Here is a 19,313-nt window from a genome sequence, read left to right as displayed (position 1 = left end):
AGAGTCTACGACCTCCTCGGAAACTACGTAAACCCTCGCACCCTAAATTCACCCTTCTAGTAACTGATGCCTTAAACATACCGCACTCAACCCTTGCACGCATATTGGGAAGCTAATTTACGACACATTTAGTCAATTAATTTTTCTAAGAACGAAGAAATATCTTGGAATAGTTTAGACCGTAGTCTTTCTACCCCTAATTCACCCTTTCGGCAATCAACATTTGAAGCTTCAACCCTCAATCCCCCGATTTATATTAAAAGGGAAGTACAACATGAACTTACATAATAAAGATATGTAAGTATCTGCGAGCTTCCGAAAATTATGTGAATTTTCCACCCCAAAATTCGTCCCTACTGTAAATTAGATGTACAACACCGCCCCGCAACCAGCTGATTTACATTAAAAAGAGGAGAACCCAGCCGAAATTTACATGACATAAATAATATTAGTATCAACAAACTTTCCAAAATAATACAAACTGCCAACTTTGCACCCCAAACTCACCCCTTTGGGTAACTTGTGTACAAGAGGGGAACCTCGAACCCTTGCTTACAGAATACGTGTAGACAAGAAAATATTATCAGAGCGCAGGGAGTGTCTTAGAATAATCTTAACTGTCAATTTTGCACCTCAAAATCACCCTTTCAATAGTTGATATCTTTATCATCAAGCCTCGGCGCCCTGATTCAGAAAATAAAGGAAAGCTAACTTAAATTTATTTAACGTATTTAATAGAAATGTATTAGCAAACCTGGTCTAAGTCGATTTTATAAAAATACGTCGGCATGCAGAAATATTCCGGAATGATTGTAAATGTTCACTTTGCCCACGATCAATCGGTCATTAACCCTCGACCATTCCATTCACATCGAAAAGGGAAGCCGGACCTTTATTGACTGAAATCAGCATTCGTGAATATTTCACAGTAATTTAAAATACTCACCTTACACCCCAAATTTACTTCAGCAGTAACTAATACACGTCAGTCATTAACCCTGGACCTTTAAATTTATAAGGAAATGGAGTTCTAGCTTAAATCTATTGACAAAAATAAATCAATACTCATCAATATTTCGAAATTATTTTAAATATTAACTATGCACTCCGAATTCACCCCTTCAGTAATTATCACCTTGGTCAACAACCCTTAATTTACATTAGAAAGAAAATCTAGCCAAAATCTATTTATTGAATACATAGGAGCATGTAGACATAAGCAGAAGTGTAACTTAATATTTAAATTAAAATTAAAAAAATTAAAATTTTGAGATTTAAATAATTGAAACTTTGTAATACAAATTCAATTCTTTAGTAATTGATATATTGGAACTCAAGTTCCAACCCTTTAATTTACATTATCCTAAATTTATTCACTAAGTATACATATGTATATCAGCGCAAATAGTATTCTAAATCTTTTCGTCCCTCTCTAAAACCCAAATGAAAAATAACATTTTATTTGCATAATAAATATTTTTTTTATCATTTGCAATAATAAATAAATAATTTGTCGAATTATTTGAATGATTTTTTAATGAAATAAAAAATTTTATTATTACTAGCAATATAAAATATCAATTCAATTTGCAATCTTTTTTTTTCACTACACCCCGAACCCTCCATTTCATACGCCATCCACCAAGCTCCATAAAAACCCGTCCACCTAACCTAAACCTTCGACCCTAAAATCCGCAAGAAAAAAAATCGTGACCACTTCCGTCTGCGAGAAATCTTTGCTATCGATGGGCGAACGACTTTTCCAACGGAATTTTTCGGGGACCGAGCGATCTCAGCGACTCTGCGAGATATCTGGAAGCGGCTTACGCAAAAGATCGGCATCGTTCGTTGCCCGGAGCACGAAGGCCAGGAAAATATTTTTCTGGCGTCGATTTTCACGGTCGGGGCACGATCCTCCAATTCATTTCACTGGGTTAGGTCGCGGAGGCTTGAGACTGCATTCTTCCAGTTCACCCACCTCCCCATTTTTTCGTCGACGAAATAAGGGACCCGATAGGAGCCGCGCCAGAAATGGCGGTTAGAGTGTGCGATGGGATCGGCGAGAGTGTGGAGGGGAGAATTTTTGTATTCCGACGTTTGCACGTTCCTTCGACAGATGACACCCGACGCCACACGTCGCACTTTTCGCTCAAAGAGTTGGCCACAATCCACAACTTCGTGCGACTTTTATGAAAATCGGTGTTTTCATGTTTTCGAGGTTTCCTGAATTTGAATGCGCTGTCGATACGAAATGCGACACCAGACGCTATCGACGTACACAAGCATTGTTTCGAACTTATTTTTCGTAGATGTTAATTTTAGTTGAACATTTTATTTTGAACACTTCATTTTAAACATATTGGTTGTGAATACTTTATTTTACACATTTTAGTTGAACATTTTATTTTAAGCATGTTTATCGAACAGTTTGTTTGAACATTTTATTCTAAACATTTTAGTTGTACATTTTACTTTATATATTTTCATTGACCAAGTACTTATTTTTTGTGGATGTCAATATTTTTCTATTTTAGCTACAATATTTGCCTACGATTTTTTACTACAATTATATGATTGGAATATAAAATTTCATACGACGATCTTCGTGTTAAGTAATTTTTGTATTTAATTGTGATAAAAATGTTTACTTAACCAATTTTTTTTAAATAATATTATAGGTCACGTAGTACAAATATATTGTCTAAAGTAGTAATAAAGAATATTATCAGTTATGAACAATATGATTATAGACAATGTAATAAGAAAAACATAATCAATTATAAATATTGTTTAAATTATTGTTACATATGTATTGTTAACTAGGGATATGTCTTTTTCTATCGCTCCATTGTGTGGTTTTCGTATGTACAACAGATCCGACGTCCATTTTTTCGTTTTTTTTTCGTAATCCGCTTGATATTTGTATCTGAAAAAAAGATACTACTCCTGAGGACTACTCCTGTTTCCAGCACACTTTTATACAACACTCTGTATATTGTTACCGATATTCTTGTAGAGCATCGAAAGACAAATGCAACGAGTATAATGAATATATACAGTGACTCGCATTAATATTCGGACACGATATTGATACAAGAACAATTGCTCCTTTTTATTGTTTATGATAGTATTATTGAATCAATTGTTTTCTCATACAAAGTAAGTAGAAACATAAATTTTGTTTATTTATTGCACATGTTCTTTTGTATAATAAGCGATGAACAAGATTGTGAGGAAATTTAACGTCACAAAAATATTCGGACAGTGAATGAATTACATTAATTTTATATAAAATGAAAATCTTTTTAATCACGTTATCATAATATTAATATTTTGTCGGTTGACCCTTTTGTTTTATTACTTCATGTAATCGCTTGGGCATGTTACAGATGACTTTATTTAAATAATCCGACGAAATTCGTTTCCATTCGTCTAACAAACGTTGTTTTATCTTTGTTGTTGTCTTTGTAAGTATTGTACGAATTTTGTGGTCCAGTTGATCCCATAAATTTTTAATTGGATTTAAATCAGGCGATTGAGGAGAAGGATGCAGTACTTTTGGACAATTGTTTAACAAATATTCCTGTACAATTCTGACCTTGTGTTTAGGATCACTGTCCTAATAAAACTTAAAACTGTACGTACACCCATATTTATAACACTTGTAATTAAATTTTCTTTAAAAAATGTCCAAATATTTCATTTTATCCATAATACCATCGATAAAAACTAGTTCACCTATACCTACGGACTGTCCGATTATTTTTGTGACGTTAAATTTCGTCACTATCTTGTTTATCGCTTATTATACAAAAGGACATGTGCAATAAATAAACAAAATTTATGTTTCTACTTACTTTAAGGAGTGCTTTATTATATGAGAAAACAATTGATTCAATAATATTGTTGCGAATTACTGCATTTCTTTCGCGTCGCGGCATTTTATTTACAATAAAGTACATAAACTATAATACAACTCAATTCAATTATGTTTGAGATCTTTGGACCGCTCGACGGTCCGATCCCGACTCTTCGATTGTCCGTTGATAACACACCTCCGTGGCAACCCCTCTCTTCTATTATTCTTTAAGGAGGTGTTCACAACAGGGCTGTTTCACATTACAGCCACTTGATTTGGACAAGTCGCCGTAACAATATTATCATAAACATTAAAAAAGAGATATAATTCTTGTAACAATATCGTGTCCGAAACATTAAGTAATCAACTTTCAAACGCAAACATATCGAGGTTAAACAATCGAAAGTATTCAATCATTATACTTGTTGGATTCGTTTCTTCGCCCTTCATCAAAACACGTACGATTCTATTTAAAATTAAACGAAAATAATTTATCAAAAATATTTAAGTTCCTCTGCTTTCAGACGCTACTATCTCAGGATTAAATGACCACAATACTACTCGTCTTATCATGCTCTTGTTACGAGCCGAGGGCCAGGCAGTTTGGGTGGCCGGAGGTTGCATGTAATTGGAATTTTTGGATGAGGTGCGTAGACCAGCCGATGTTTATTTCGACACGGGTAGCTACCTTTAAAATTAGGATAAGGTGTTTGGAGAAATTGATATTAGGGTTAGAAAAGAAATAAAGATATACCTCGAGCGGTTAAGATATATCTTGGTGGGTTATACCAACTACTGGTTTGAAACAGGAGGTGGAAATGATTAAACTTGAAACCAAAGAAAACTGGTAAAAACTAAATTATTACGCGTTGGGTTTTACAACTGTAAGTAAGTTTTCGCGGAAGAAGAATTGAAACTCGATGTTACTAATGTTTCCGCGTCGACGAATGACTCGAAACTAGCCCAATTCCCGGTCGCGTTTGGGCCCTTTATATAGTCAGTTTTTCTGTGGAAAAATGGTAGTGGGGATGATCCTATGTGGTCCGACTCCAGAAATGTTCGTCGTCGTACTCTCTCGGAGGTACTCGACTCGCGATATACAAATGAATCCCCGGCTGGCTGGCGCCAGCCTGGCGTATGCCTTCAGGAGGGAATATAAAAAATTCGTGGGAAGATTCTCCGTACGTTACACTCTAAAAGGCTCTTGAAAGCAAGCTACGAAATTCTTTTATTTCCGAATACCATAATCTGCGAAGCTTCAGAAAATCGGGTCTGCTTTATTCTACGTCCACCGAGATGGATATCCGGCGATCGTAATCCGCCGTTCGCAGAAGTCAGGAGACCAGAAACATAAAAACAACCGTGTCGCTGAAATTTCGCAACTCCATGTATCGGATTAACCGTCGGAAGACGGTTTCGATGGTCGCGGGCAACGTCTTACGACCGTTAGTCTATACGTACTCCGAATATCGCTTTCCGGCAAATTTTTTTTTTGGGGGGGGGGATAGTACTGCTATGCTCCATAAGGTACGGAAGAAAGCGGTGGAGGGGGACGGAACTAAAGGAAACCAGAAATCCTGCTGGATGATTGGCTTCTATCTTCAGTACGATCGGGTCGCGCCGTTTATTTACAACACAGAGGCAACCTTTAGCGAACACCAACGACGACCCCCCACCCCACCCCGATCCAGCACCTAAAGGTGTCGGTGATGCAGCCACGTAGTGTTTGCACTCGTGGTTGGAGTGGCGAAAGCGACGATTCGTTACCGGGAAACACGCGAGTGTCGATCGAGTTTTCCTTCTTCGGTTTCGGCGGCGCTGTTGGTGCGGCGAGTTTATTGGAAATTTGTGGCGACGGCGGGGAATATCAATTTTGGTGGGACGTGACTGGGAACAGGTTTTTGGCAGCGTTAAAAGGAACGCATTGAAATTGCGTATCGCTTCTAACGGTTAAGATTCGAATTAAAAAATGCGATCAATTAGGAAGAATATTATTTTTGGTTTATGGACCGTCGAGGTCATTTCAACCCGTGGCGTTTGGATCATTGCTTAACACGTTCGCCCGCAGCATAAAGAACGTCATATTAATGTTCTGAATATAATTATTTAAAATTATAGCACATAGCATGATATTTAGAGAATTGATGCCTTCACTTTGGCGGCATTTTCATCATGTCGCGTAAGATGATACAATGTATTTAATGCAATAAATACAATAAATATAACTATGCTGATAGCGAACGTAACATAATTTAATTACTCAGCTTTTGGCAATTATGTAAAATACTAGAAATAGTATTTAATGTATTACATTATATTATATATAATGTACAGTTTTTAGTATGATATACAGTATAAATGTATTTAATTATACTATATAATACACGATATAATAATTTAGTATAATATACAGTATAATATATATATATATATTTATATACCATATATATATATTATACTGTATATTATACTAAATTATTATATTGTATATTATATAGTATAATTATATATATATATATATATATATATATATATATATATACATAATTATAATTATATATTATAAAATATATATATATATATATATATATATATATATACATAATTATAATTATATATTATAAAATATAAAAAATGTTAATTTAATAATATTTTATTAATTATATATATATATATATATATATATATATTTATATATAAAATATATATAATTAATAATATTATCAAATTTACATTTTTTATATTTTTTTATTGCTGCAGCATTTAATACATTATTACCGTATTAAATTATGCATTAACCTAATAAGAATGGTTTAGTACGATTACATTGTGTATAATGTTATTGATCCTGGAATTCCTAATAAATTAAACATTATTTAAAATCATGGAAATTTGAGTTCCTCGTTGTATTATTCAAATATTTTAATGATGCAACAATCTAGTTATCGTTATTTATGCGATAGTAATTATTGATATCTAAATTCCTCATAAATGTGATATCAATAAATAATCATTGTACGTCATATAACAAACATTGTTAAAAAGAACAATATGAGACAATTTTAAACAATATCATATGAAAATATAACATTGAGCATCATATATCCCATAAATTTAATATAAAATTCGTATCGATGTTATTATAATTCCGTTCAATATTATTGGAGCTTTAATACCTGAACAAAAAATATTATTTAATAGCATGAGAGTTGAAGTTCTGTACAAAAAATATTATTAAATTATTATTATATATGTTAGTATATATATTAAAATATTATATTCTCGAACTTAAAATTCATATTATCCTAACATTAATTAGTGTCGTTAAAATTCAAATTGCTGTTAAATTGACATAAACTAATATGATGAGAGGTATTATTGTTTCCTGTTGTCGAAATATAAATTTCTTATAAGCTAATATTGATTTCGTGAGAGACTGGATGTGGTTTGTGGTGAGTGGACGGTGACAAGGTGACTATGTACATATAATATTATACGATATTGGCTGTAATGTAATTAGAACTCGCCATTTGTGATTGTGATTGGAGTATGATGAATATTGTAATGCGACTGTAATTACATGCTATTAGGAGAAGATGATTGATTAAAACCATCAACCCAATTATATGTATATTAAATATAGAAAATAGTATAATACACACACAATAATTTTTTTTTTGTTAAGTTACACAATTTTGCTTCGTGTAATGTTTAAAAGTGTAAAATGATGATAACGATAATTTTATCATTTATAATATTGTTTGTTATATTCCCCGCCTATTTTATATCTTCTACACTTTCTAAAATTTTTGGTATTTCTATATTTGATCATTGGTAATTAGTTATTAATTTTATTTGTCATTTATATTAGTACTACCACGATTTACAGCGGGTATTTTTTATAGTTTTCCCCCAGTTTACATATCTTACAATTTTTAAATTTCTAGTACTTGTATATTTGACTATTGCATTTTCTGTAGACTCTATATTTTTCGTAATCACAACTTACACCGGTCTTTTTTTATAGTTTTCCCCTATTTTGCATCTTTCATAATTTTTAAATTTTTAGTTCTTGTGTATTTGACTATTCCATTTACGTAGTTTCTATATTTTAGTGTTTCTATATTCGCCAGTTGCATTTTAGTGGTTTCTATGGCTTTAGTATTTCTATATTTGATTATTACATTCGTGCAGTTTTTATATTTTTAATATTTCTTTATTTATTACGTATGCTCTATTTATATTGTTTATACATATAGCCAAATATAAAAATACTAAAATGTAGAAGCTACATGAATTCAAAAATTCAGTAAATTTTATATTTGTTGTATATTAATAATCTATATTATAATATAATAATATAATAAATATAATATATATAGTAATATATAATAAATAGTATCCATATTTGAATATATCTACATTTGATTACTGAATTTATATAGTTTCTACATTTTACTATCTTTATATTTGATTATTGTATTTCGTCAAGTTTCTAATATTTCTATCATTTTCTTCTTAATTGTATTTTGCATGTATCGGAATTCTGCCATGTATTACAACGATTCTTACAATCATTGAGCTTCTGCTGTGATTTTTTAATGTATAGTATTTCTACAGTCGACGACATTTATCATTTGATGGATCGTGCGAAATCATTCGGCTCGAATTCACATTTAACTAAACTCGAATAGCGGAATTATGTTTGATGCGAGATTTTCGCGGAAAATTTTGCGAAACTCTCAACGGTATTGATCGACGAGAAAGAGAATGATCGACTTTCGAGTTCACGTCGTATTTGTTGCATAGGGGATTATGGATTTGATGGATTGATAATGAGCCAGCTATCAGCGCAAGGATTATTTCGTACTGGTTTCGTGAATGTTTGATAAGCTTCGATTAGGCCACTGATTTTACATGTCTATATAAAATATACATTTGTTGTTGTAATAATCTCTGTGCAATTCGTCAGGAGAAATTCATTATCGAACGTATTCTCCTTTTAATAATTGGGAACCATTTTAATGAAATTTGTTCATAATAATTATTATTATTATTATTATTTCCTCTGCAGTTCGATGAAAATTAACGAGAGAAAATCACCTTCTATAAACAAATACAACCGCGTATTATTCTTACGATTATTTCAACATTCATTTAAATTGAATTTATGTGTAATGATAATTAAATATTACATTGGTTGAAGTTACGTGAAAATCAAGAACAGAAAACATTTTCCATAAATAAATATATTTATTTTAATTATAATATTTATTTTAGTTACGAACTTATATGAAATAATTATTAAAACCTATTTTCAAAGAAGTTTCATGAAGATCGTGGAGAATAAAATCATTAGTAATAAATGGATATGTACACGTACATTTTTGTTAAAGATTGTCTCAATGTTTATTTAATTTTCAAATCATTCATAATTGATAATTATTTCATTGGTAATTAAGTAGAAATCTTCAGAATTAAAGTTTTCTTGTACATATATACATAAATATAAAGTTAAAAAAATTGTGTCTAAAAATATAGCAGTAATTTTCTTTCGAAAAGAAAACTTTCGAAATCATAATTAATATTGCTTGGTCATCTCTCGGCTCGCTAATGTGCTTCAATAATCAAACACAGCTATAATTCCGAAGAGTTCCATGCCATAATTATCACGTTCGAAAATTCAATTATTGTATAATATGAGAATCAATTCTATTTAGTATTTCACGAAACCGAAATATGGATGTATATAAATTCCATAATTGATATACAAGGAAATTCATTTATTTAATAACGAGAAAGCTACGTATTTAGTGTATCACGAATGAAAACAATAATTGAAACAATTTTTAATTAGTTATATAATATTTTCGGGATTATTTTTATTAAAATTGTATAATTGATATAACTGCGGAATCGAATGATGCGAGAGAAGTGAAAATCAATGTATTCAATGATCGGCTGATGATTGAGAAGTGAGAGGCGATTGAGATTGTTATTTACATATGTCGAGAATATAGTGCGTGAAATTAGCGTAAATATTCGCGTGTATATTTTAATTTTTTGTACAATCAATTGACAATATAAATAGATGAAATTTGATTATCAACAGTATACAACAACTCTGAAAATTCTTCGACATTTTGCTTTTATTGAAATTCCTTAATAACATATCATTTAATATCATCGAAATTCAAATTGCTGTAAATTTTCGCATTAGCATTGCTGAAATTAAAATTCGTATTAATCTAACATTAACTGGTGTCGTTCAAATTGTAATTGCTATAAAATTAACATAAGCTATGTGGTCTGGCTAGAACTTACTATTGTTATAATTTATATTATTTACCATTATAAATTGATAAAATATGATTATCAACAATGTTGAACAATATAAAATTCTTATGATATTTCAATTTTTATTTTAAATTTCGTTCGAAGAATCGCTGTTCCTGTCAACAACCAAACTTCGTCTGAGGAATAATTACCCTTCCACAAAATTCAACTATTCCGATCCCTTCATTATAAAGTTTTTAATATTCGTATAGCCTCGGGCTATTTATAAATTCCTCGGAGAAAAAATTTTACAGATTCTCCGACGTAATTAACCCCTTGAAATACGATTTCTTTCATTGTCATGTTGATTAGCATACTCTGTCGTTAATAAATTCTACACGAGACAGAAAATTTATATTTGTTACATTATATGACTGCATTGTTTTAAATGACAACATATTCAATTTTTATTGTAACATATTTTTGAATATTTAGTACATATCGAATATATATCATTCGAGCAAGGAGGGGATAGTTTTACCCTTAAAAATATAAACGAAGGAAAGAAATTCAATTTTTTAATATCTTTAAATTTTTATCTTAAATTTTTTTAATATCTGGTGCAATTTTAAAAATATGGAAGTTCTATCTCAAAGAAAATAAAAAGGGGTGCGAAATCTAATTTTCGCTGGAAGTAATTTCTTAATATCCAATAAAATTGTAGAAATAATTATGCAGAGAGGGAAACATCTACAAGATACCACATTCATTCAGGGGGTAGTTTCGTACTACGAAAAATAAAAAAGGATGAAACATTTAATTTTCACTGCAAATATTTTATTAATATACGGTAAAATTTTAGAAATAAACATGGAGATAGGTAATATCTAGACATCGTTATTAAGGCGGTAGTTTCACCCTGAAGAAAGTAAGGAAGGCATGAAAAATTTAATTTATGTTATAAACAGCTTTTTAATGTCATGAGAATTTTGATAACATATACAAAAATAGGGTAACATCTACATATTGCAATTAAAAAGGGGCTGTTCCGCTCTAAAAGAAAATAGGTAAAGGGGATAAAAAGTTCAAATTTTATTATACGCATTATTTTAATACCTGATAAATTTGCAAAATATACAAGAAAAAGGGGTAACATCAGGATGTCGTTGTTAAAGGGGCAGTTTCACCGTGCAGAAAATAAAAAGGGGATGAAAATTTTTTGTTCAGGAGCAATTAAAATTATGAAATAAAATTGTCCGACATTCATAATTTCGACATAAAAATCATCGAAAAATCGTAAATTATCCGTCGCGACGCGTGCTCACGAGCCAGAATCAGCGTAATCGTTTAACTCCTGCGAAATTTGCCCTAATCGCGATCATCTGAAGCTGTAGTGACTCCGTGTCATTGTTACAAGTGCGCCAACGATATTTCACCAAATTCTGATTCGCTGGATCAACCGAAACTTGCTGGACCAATTGAATTTCGGCGGCCGGGGGTGGCCAGCCGCCTTCGTAAAGGTCGCGCGAACATGATAATCACATTTCCGACTCAGCGCGAATATTTTTGGCTCTACGCACGGCCGGCACTATACCATAAATCGCACGAAACGAAAAATGGTTCGATGGAACTCGAGCGATAAGCGAAAATGAAACTTTGTTGGTCATTTTTCAAATTCGCGTGCTTCTGATAAGTTCGAAACGTTTCTCCGGCGTATGAAATCACCGTGATTCTGTGGAACGAAGTATTCCCTTTCCAACGAATCCAAGAACGTTGATCTGCGATACTTTGTTGCAAATTTATAGCAGTTTTGAAAAAAAGTATACAAGATTAATGTGATTTCTGAGGTCGTGGAATTCTAGGCGAACATTTTTCGAAATTCAGAATACCATAACTTCGTTAAAAAATATCGTAGGGTGGTGTTTTTCTACTCATTTTAGAAGTCCAATTTCCCAGTTTCGTAGCATCTTAATTCTCCTGTTTTATAAATTTTATTTCGTTAATACCCTGCACTGTAAATAAAAATGGTTCCGTCCTGTCGATTTCTCATATTCGCATAGATCTGAGTGGTTCAAAAAATTGTTTGGCAAACGCAATCACAATTATTTTAACGAACGAAGTCTCCCCTTTCGAATGAGCCCGAAAGTATTGATCTATGATTTTTGTTTGCCATCGTATAGCACCTTGGATTCTCTTCCGAATGAAATTCTGAAATTCAAAATACCGTAACTTTGTTAACAAAAAAAACTGTAGAATGGTGTTCTTAGATACATTTCAAAGGGTGAAATCTTCGCTTTCGCGCCGTTTGGATTATTTAGTATTAGTGCCCGATCGCGAGTGCCTGATCTCCGTTCCTTCATGAAGTGGCTGAAACGACGAGAAACCTGGCAGAAAAGTATAAATTTCATTGTTTTGTTTCTACACTTTTCATTGATAAGTGTTACATCGACGAGATTGCATAGCGAATATATTTTGGCCAATTGGTGTTATTTCAATCATTTCGATGATAATTTTAATGACAATAATTTCAAGGATAATAATTTCAAAGATAATAATTTCGAGAATTATATTTCCAAAGACAACAATTTCGGAGACAACACTTTCTAGAATAACAATTACAAAGATAGTAATTTCTAGGATAACAATTTCAAAAATAATAATTTCTAGAATAATTTCTGGGATAATTTCGAAGGTAATAATTTCGAAGATAGTAATTTCGAAGATAATGATTTCGAAGATATCAATGTCGAAGATAACAATTTTGAAGATAACAATTTCGAAAATGATAATTTCAGAATTAATAATTTCAAAGATGATAATTTCGAAGATAATAATTGACAATTTCGGTCGAAATTATAGAAATCCTGTTAAATACAAGCAAATACTAAATAAAATATAATTTTCTTGACATTGCGATATCTTCTGAACCGTCGATTAGTTCTTTATTTTCTTGGCTACAACAGTGAAGTCACGATGCTCCTTCCCTATTCTCTTGCGGAACGATACGTCACTATAACGAAAGCCCCTGTAATTAATCCTTTCCAAGACCTTTAAGCGGCACCTCCTCGCGATGATCTGCGCGTAATTGGAAGTCATGATTGCAGTCACTAACTTCGGTATGCTCAGAAAATTATGGATCACGCTATTAATTCCAGTGTCAGATATCGGTACTTTCACTTGCTGTCCATTATTCAGCGCATTGGCAACCTCCACGGACACGGACACTAAGCCCTCGCCAATTTTTCGCTGCTGCATCTCCGGCAGCGTAGCCAGGAACATCAACTCCATAATACAATCAATATTATAATATTTGAATAAATTTATCTTGCTGTGTATAGCAATCAGAAAATCTACGTAGCCCCTGGCCCGGTGATGTACGCAATTATCCTTGAATCTTTCAAGCCAACTCTTTTGGCAAGGTCGCCAGAGGACCGGGCGATGTCGACGAAACGGTGGGCGCCCACACGGACGTCGCGGGTTAGTTACAGGATCTCTCGGCATCGGATGATCTCTCAATATCTTAATTTTATTGAGAACAACACCAACAACTTCCCCAGTCTTGACGTCGACTGCAACAATGCTGACACCGTCTTTAGCAATTTCCACACAGAGCTCCTCGAGCGCTCTGACGCTACAAGGCGCCGATATCAGATTTACGGCTTTGCAGATGCTCTCGTTGGGGAAAAAGCTTTTCCTTATTACTTGTAATGCTCCCTCCAAAGTATCCTCCGTCAGAGACTCGAACTCGATTTCTCCACCTTCTATGGAGCCCCACTCAATGCAGGATTCAGTATTAGTTCTGGAACTGAACGAAAAGAAACAATTAATTAGTATGCATGTAATATTAAACGGTATATTAAACGACGGAAGCTTTAATCGAATCAAGTTTCCAGAAACGTTTGGAGATACAGTAATGTCTTCCTAACTGACGCTCGGATTACGCACAGAAATGGACAATCTGGGAAGAGGAGACACGATTACTCGAGCCTCGCGGCTCGTTTTTATAGTTATCGGTGAATCGACAACTTTGTAGACGACTCGTTTTTATAAGCGAATAGATTGGAAATATCTATACGCCAGGATTAAACACATTTTTCCGTTCCGAAAAACTTGCAATTTCTCGATCCATCCGTTTCGAATGGCACGATGTTTCAATGCGCATACTTCTAAATTCATAATTTCGAAATTATCTGGTTTCTGTAGTTTCTGATTTTTAAGATTCCAATTCCAATTCAAATCAAATTGACGGTTTTTAAATTCTCTGATTTATAAATTTACAATTTCGAAGTCAGCTGATTTCTATATGATCAAATTTTTAAGATTTCAATTTCTAAATTCTTTGATTTATAAATTCACGATTTTTCAGTTTTCTGAAATTTTAATTGTTATCAACTGGTTTCTAAATGTTCTAGTTCTTACCGTTTCGATTTCTGAATTGTTTGATTTCTGCATTTACGCTTTTTAAGATTTCCGACTCTTAAATTTACAAATTTTTAAATCATCTGCTTCCCAAATTTTCTAAATCTTATCATTTTAATTTCTAAATTCTTTGATTTACAAATTCACGATTTTTAAGTTCTCCGATTTCTATATATATAAATGTACATTTTTTAAATTATCTAGTATTTAAATTTTCTAATTTTCAAGATTTCAATTTACAAATTTGAATAATCGTATCTCCTCTTCCCGACTTGTCCATCTTCGTGCACTATCCGAGCGTCAATTAGGGAGAATTCTCCGTATCCGGCCAAAATAGAGGTTGACTCATATCTCGATGAAAAATATATTTTATTTATAAATATTTAAATTCGTAAAAATAAATTGTCTTTCTTATACCCGACACACGGAAAACATTAGTCAAAACAAGTGACTGAAGAATGTTCGCGGAAGAATATAGCAAAAATGTACGTACCATTCCATTTTAGTTCACTAAGAAATTCTCACTATACTTCACTGGGAAAATTAACTGAGAAAATTCGCCGAGGTCTTCGCACTGATCACTGCTGCACTGATCACAGAATGAGTGTTTCCGTTGACATCGGCAGGGTATTTATACTGTCCTTGCTAAAGGACAGAACGTCCTAATCAGCAAAGACGAACAATGACAAAAGGATACTACCCGAAAAAAAATGCGCCAGGTATGAAAACGTCTCCCGTGGAAAATCATTAGCCACCGCGGCCGGCTATCAGGTAAGCACGTGTACCTGCGATGACCGGTCGTGTCATACGGATTTTACAAGGATCGGTTCGTTCGGTTAAATTAAAAGAAAAAGAACAGCGGCGGATTAGGCCGAGCTAGTGGAAATGAGTCAATTGAAGGAACCATCGTAAACAGGCTCGCACCGAGCCTTGATGAAAATTATGATTTGCAAGGGAAAGCAGAACCTACGGGGACTAATTAGGGCCTGGTTATTTACAGTACCTTTGTTATTGGATATATTTACAGGGTGAAGTTATCGAAAACATGTTCCTACAAAAGTTGTTTAGCATGAAAGGGGGCATTCGATGGTATGAAGAATTTTCCTGCAGGTATAGTGATGCGGGAGATATCCAAGTGGAATTAATGTTTTCAAATGTCATCTTTGTATAGCGATGCCGAGAGATCTGTTACATACGAAAAATATAAGGATATGAAACAGTTATTACATTATGTAACGCCTGTGCATCATGACTATTTCAAAACACCGCCACATAAAGAGAGTAAATAAATAATAACAATATCTTATTTTAAGTTTAACAATATATAAATATATTTAATGTTCAAAATAAGAAACGAGACTCCTATTTTATTTATTGTAATTATTAATAAACAAAATTATATGGATTAATAGAAAATATATTTCGAATGATATTTAAAATTTCATAATTGAAATTAAATGATTATTACAATTGACTAATTATGAAAATGATGTAAGTCCATTTAAAGCCAGCAAACATGTATTACTTTGGTTAAATTTGATAAATTAGTAGTATTTTATTTTTTTATACATAATATAACAGCTGTCTGTTGAAACGAACAACGTGATATTATTTCATGTAGTAAAATGATATAAATGCAATGCATATGCGACAAATGAACGCAAGTCGCTAGCTGAAATCTACACATGCATTCGACTGTGCACTAGCAAAAGTCCAGAAAAGCTGTTATTGAAATTAATTTCTCAATGCCATAAATAAAGTTTTTATTTTCAAATAAAACTTTTTTTAATAATCGCTCTATTTGTCATAGCGTGTCATAGCGTATTAGGGATTTCAATTTTGTATCGCGCCTCGGGCACCAGTACGCATTAATCCGCCAATGCTTGGGAGGGCTCTTTATTTCGCCCTTGCTGAAGAACAGAGAACTCGTATTCGTCAAGGACGAACAATGCCGGCGAAAAAGATGCCGGGCGTGAAAATGCCTCGCGAATACAACCCTTGGTCGCCGAGACCGGCCATCAGCTATATGTATACAGTGAGTCCCACTGACATTCGAACACTTCTCAAGGCGCAATTTTAACTTTTTTAAAATTAGAGTAGACGATTTGAATTTTTTTTTAGATCATAGAGGGACCTGTATAATAGACAATGTTACAATTTTGCTATTACATGCTTGGAATGACAAAACAAAGTAAAAGTCTCTCGTTGTTTAACTTTCTTATCTGAAGAAGCTATTTTTGATCACTTTTAGGCTAATTTTGCCGATTTTGCCGATTTTTCGAACTTCGAGATATTTAACTAATGAATGTTTAATAAAATATTTATAAATAATTTCAATATATATCATTAGTTAATTATATTTATTAATAATGATAAAATCTATAAATTTCGAATACTTCTTTTGAAATATGAAGGTTAATTATTTAAAAATAAAAAAGGATGTTTATATTATGAAATCTAACGAAAATGTAAAAAATGCGTCTTGTTGATCTCGGTAAGTTATACGCATGCTGAAAATTTCATTGAAATCGTTTAACGCAATGGTAAGTTACAAACGTTAAAAGATTGTAAAAATTGCAAATTTCTCACACTTCTTGATAAAAAGTGCGATTTTTGCGATCATTAATTATTTACAGCTCGTACGAAGGTCAACCGATTTCAGTGAAATTTTTAGAATGTACATAACTTATCGTTATCTAAATAATAAATGTATAATTATAATTATTAATATTATACAAATAATAAATTAAATTTTTTAAAATAAAAAAAACACCATTTTCAAAATAAACCAATGAGAAACGATTAAGATTTCCGAATGATTCAATTTGTATTGCGCTTGTCCTCCCGATGATGAATTGTAGACAATATCGATCTATCCGTGGGAAGCAGTATTTTCGTGAAAACGTTACTCTCCCTTATACATTTTAGTATTTTACAGTATTACATATCGTCCGCATCTGTTCACCAAAAGTCGAGTCGCAGGCGAGTTTTCGTCGAGTCCCTCATTTCAAGAAATATATTTCGCTACCAATATTTTAGGGCATCGTTGGTCAGAATTAAAATTTTTCGTTGAAGATTGTCTCAATTTTTGTTTCATTATCTATTAATTAATAATTGATGATTATTTCATTGGAAATTCTATAGAAATCTTTAGAATACAAATTTTATTTTACATATAAATAAATATAAATTTGAAATGATTATGTCTAAAAATATAGCAGCAATTTTCTTTCAAAAAGAATGCTTTCGTTGCCTCGCGGCTCGTTTTTATAGTTGGTGGCAATCGTTAACTATAAAAACGAACCGCAAAGCTCGAATAATTGTATCTCCTCTTCCCAAATTGTCCATTTTTGTTTCTAAGGCTGAGCATCAATTAGGGAGAATTTACTGTACACATAACAATTCCATACTTGATATATAAGGAAATTCATTTATTTAATAATAAGAAAGATATGTATTTAATGTATCAAGAATGAAAAAAATAATTGAAATAATTTTTAATTATTTATTTAATATTTTCGGGGTTATTTTTATTAAAATTGTATAATTGGTATAACTGCGGAATCGAATGATGCGTGAGCAGTGAAAATCAATGTATTCGATGATCGGATGATGAATGAGAAGTGAGAGGCGATTGAAATTGTTATTTACATATATAGAATTTTGAGCGTGAAATTAGCGTAAATATTCGCGTGTATATTTTAATCTTTTGTATAATCAATTGACAATATAAATTTATCAAATTTGATTATCAACAGTATACAACAATTCTGAAATTTCTTCGACATTTTGTTTTTATTGAAAATTCCTTAATAACATATTATTTAATATCATCGAAATTGAAATTGCTGTCATTTTTCGCATTAGCATTGCTGAAATTAACATTCGTATTAATTACTATAAAATTAACACATAAGCTATGTAGTCCGGCTAGAATTTACTATTGTTATAATTTATAGTATTTACTATTATAATTCGATAAAATATGATTATCAACAATATTGAACAATTATAATTAACAACACCGAAAGTTTTTCGACGGCTCGATTTTTATTTCGAACATCATGAATTTCACTGGTAAATCGATATATGTATAGCTGTGTAAACAGAATTCGTGCACAATCTGAGCGTCAATTAGGGTGGATTTACTGCACCGTACGGTAAATTGCACGGGAGACCGAGCGGCCGGGCACGGTCATTAGCCAAGAAAACGTAGATTGTTGCGTACATTGTTTTCTTGTTCATTTACAAGAATGCGTACAGTCCGCGGACCTTCCAGCGGATTGGGCAGAGGAAACGTTCACCCCTTAAGGTACCGTTACGGCCATTCACGATCGAAGAGAATACAAATAAGAATTTCTTGGTTAATCTCCCCCACCATTATTCACCCGTAATCAATAGACTAGAATGCCGTGCTGATGATGGGCAGAACATTGTCCGATGGGGGAAGGGGCAAGCAGAAATTAAAATCAGAAATTCTAGCATACCCAAATACGTGACATGAACGGTCGGTTCTTAGGACCGGTTGTAAAATTATAAGGACTTTCAAGGGGCCAGACCCAGGATCTCGACTTTGATACTTTTACGACCGGTCCTCGAGTTTATGGCACGCATTATATTATTATATATATATTTAATGATAAAAGTTCTTTCTTTTTCACTTAAAAATCGATGTAAATATCGACATTAAGATGCGATCCTTTGCGATCATCGAGAACGAATCTTTAACCCAGGCACGGTTGTTCTAGTCGACGACTTT

The 19,313-nt window shown here is 32.5% G+C and overlaps 1 protein-coding gene across 1 annotated transcript; it reads right to left on the bottom strand.

Annotated features, from left to right (window-relative positions):
- Positions 1–48: 48 nt before the first annotated feature.
- On the bottom strand, positions 49–15,143 carry LOC143261748 (uncharacterized). The gene is made up of 3 exons (XM_076527975.1): positions 15,048–15,143; positions 13,248–13,940; positions 49–112 (listed from the first exon to the last, which is right to left on the bottom strand). Exons 1-3 carry the CDS (start codon positions 15,053–15,055, stop codon positions 49–51), a joined length of 765 nt encoding a protein of 254 aa, XP_076384090.1. The 5' UTR covers positions 15,056–15,143.
- Between the last annotated feature and the right edge of the window lie 4,170 nt (positions 15,144–19,313).

This window comes from Megalopta genalis, unplaced genomic scaffold (assembly GCF_051020955.1).
Source record: "Megalopta genalis isolate 19385.01 unplaced genomic scaffold, iyMegGena1_principal scaffold0066, whole genome shotgun sequence".
NCBI classification, from domain to species: domain Eukaryota; kingdom Metazoa; phylum Arthropoda; class Insecta; order Hymenoptera; family Halictidae; genus Megalopta; species Megalopta genalis.
Note: the sequence above shows the minus strand (reverse complement) of the source record. Positions and strands in the feature narration are given on the sequence as shown.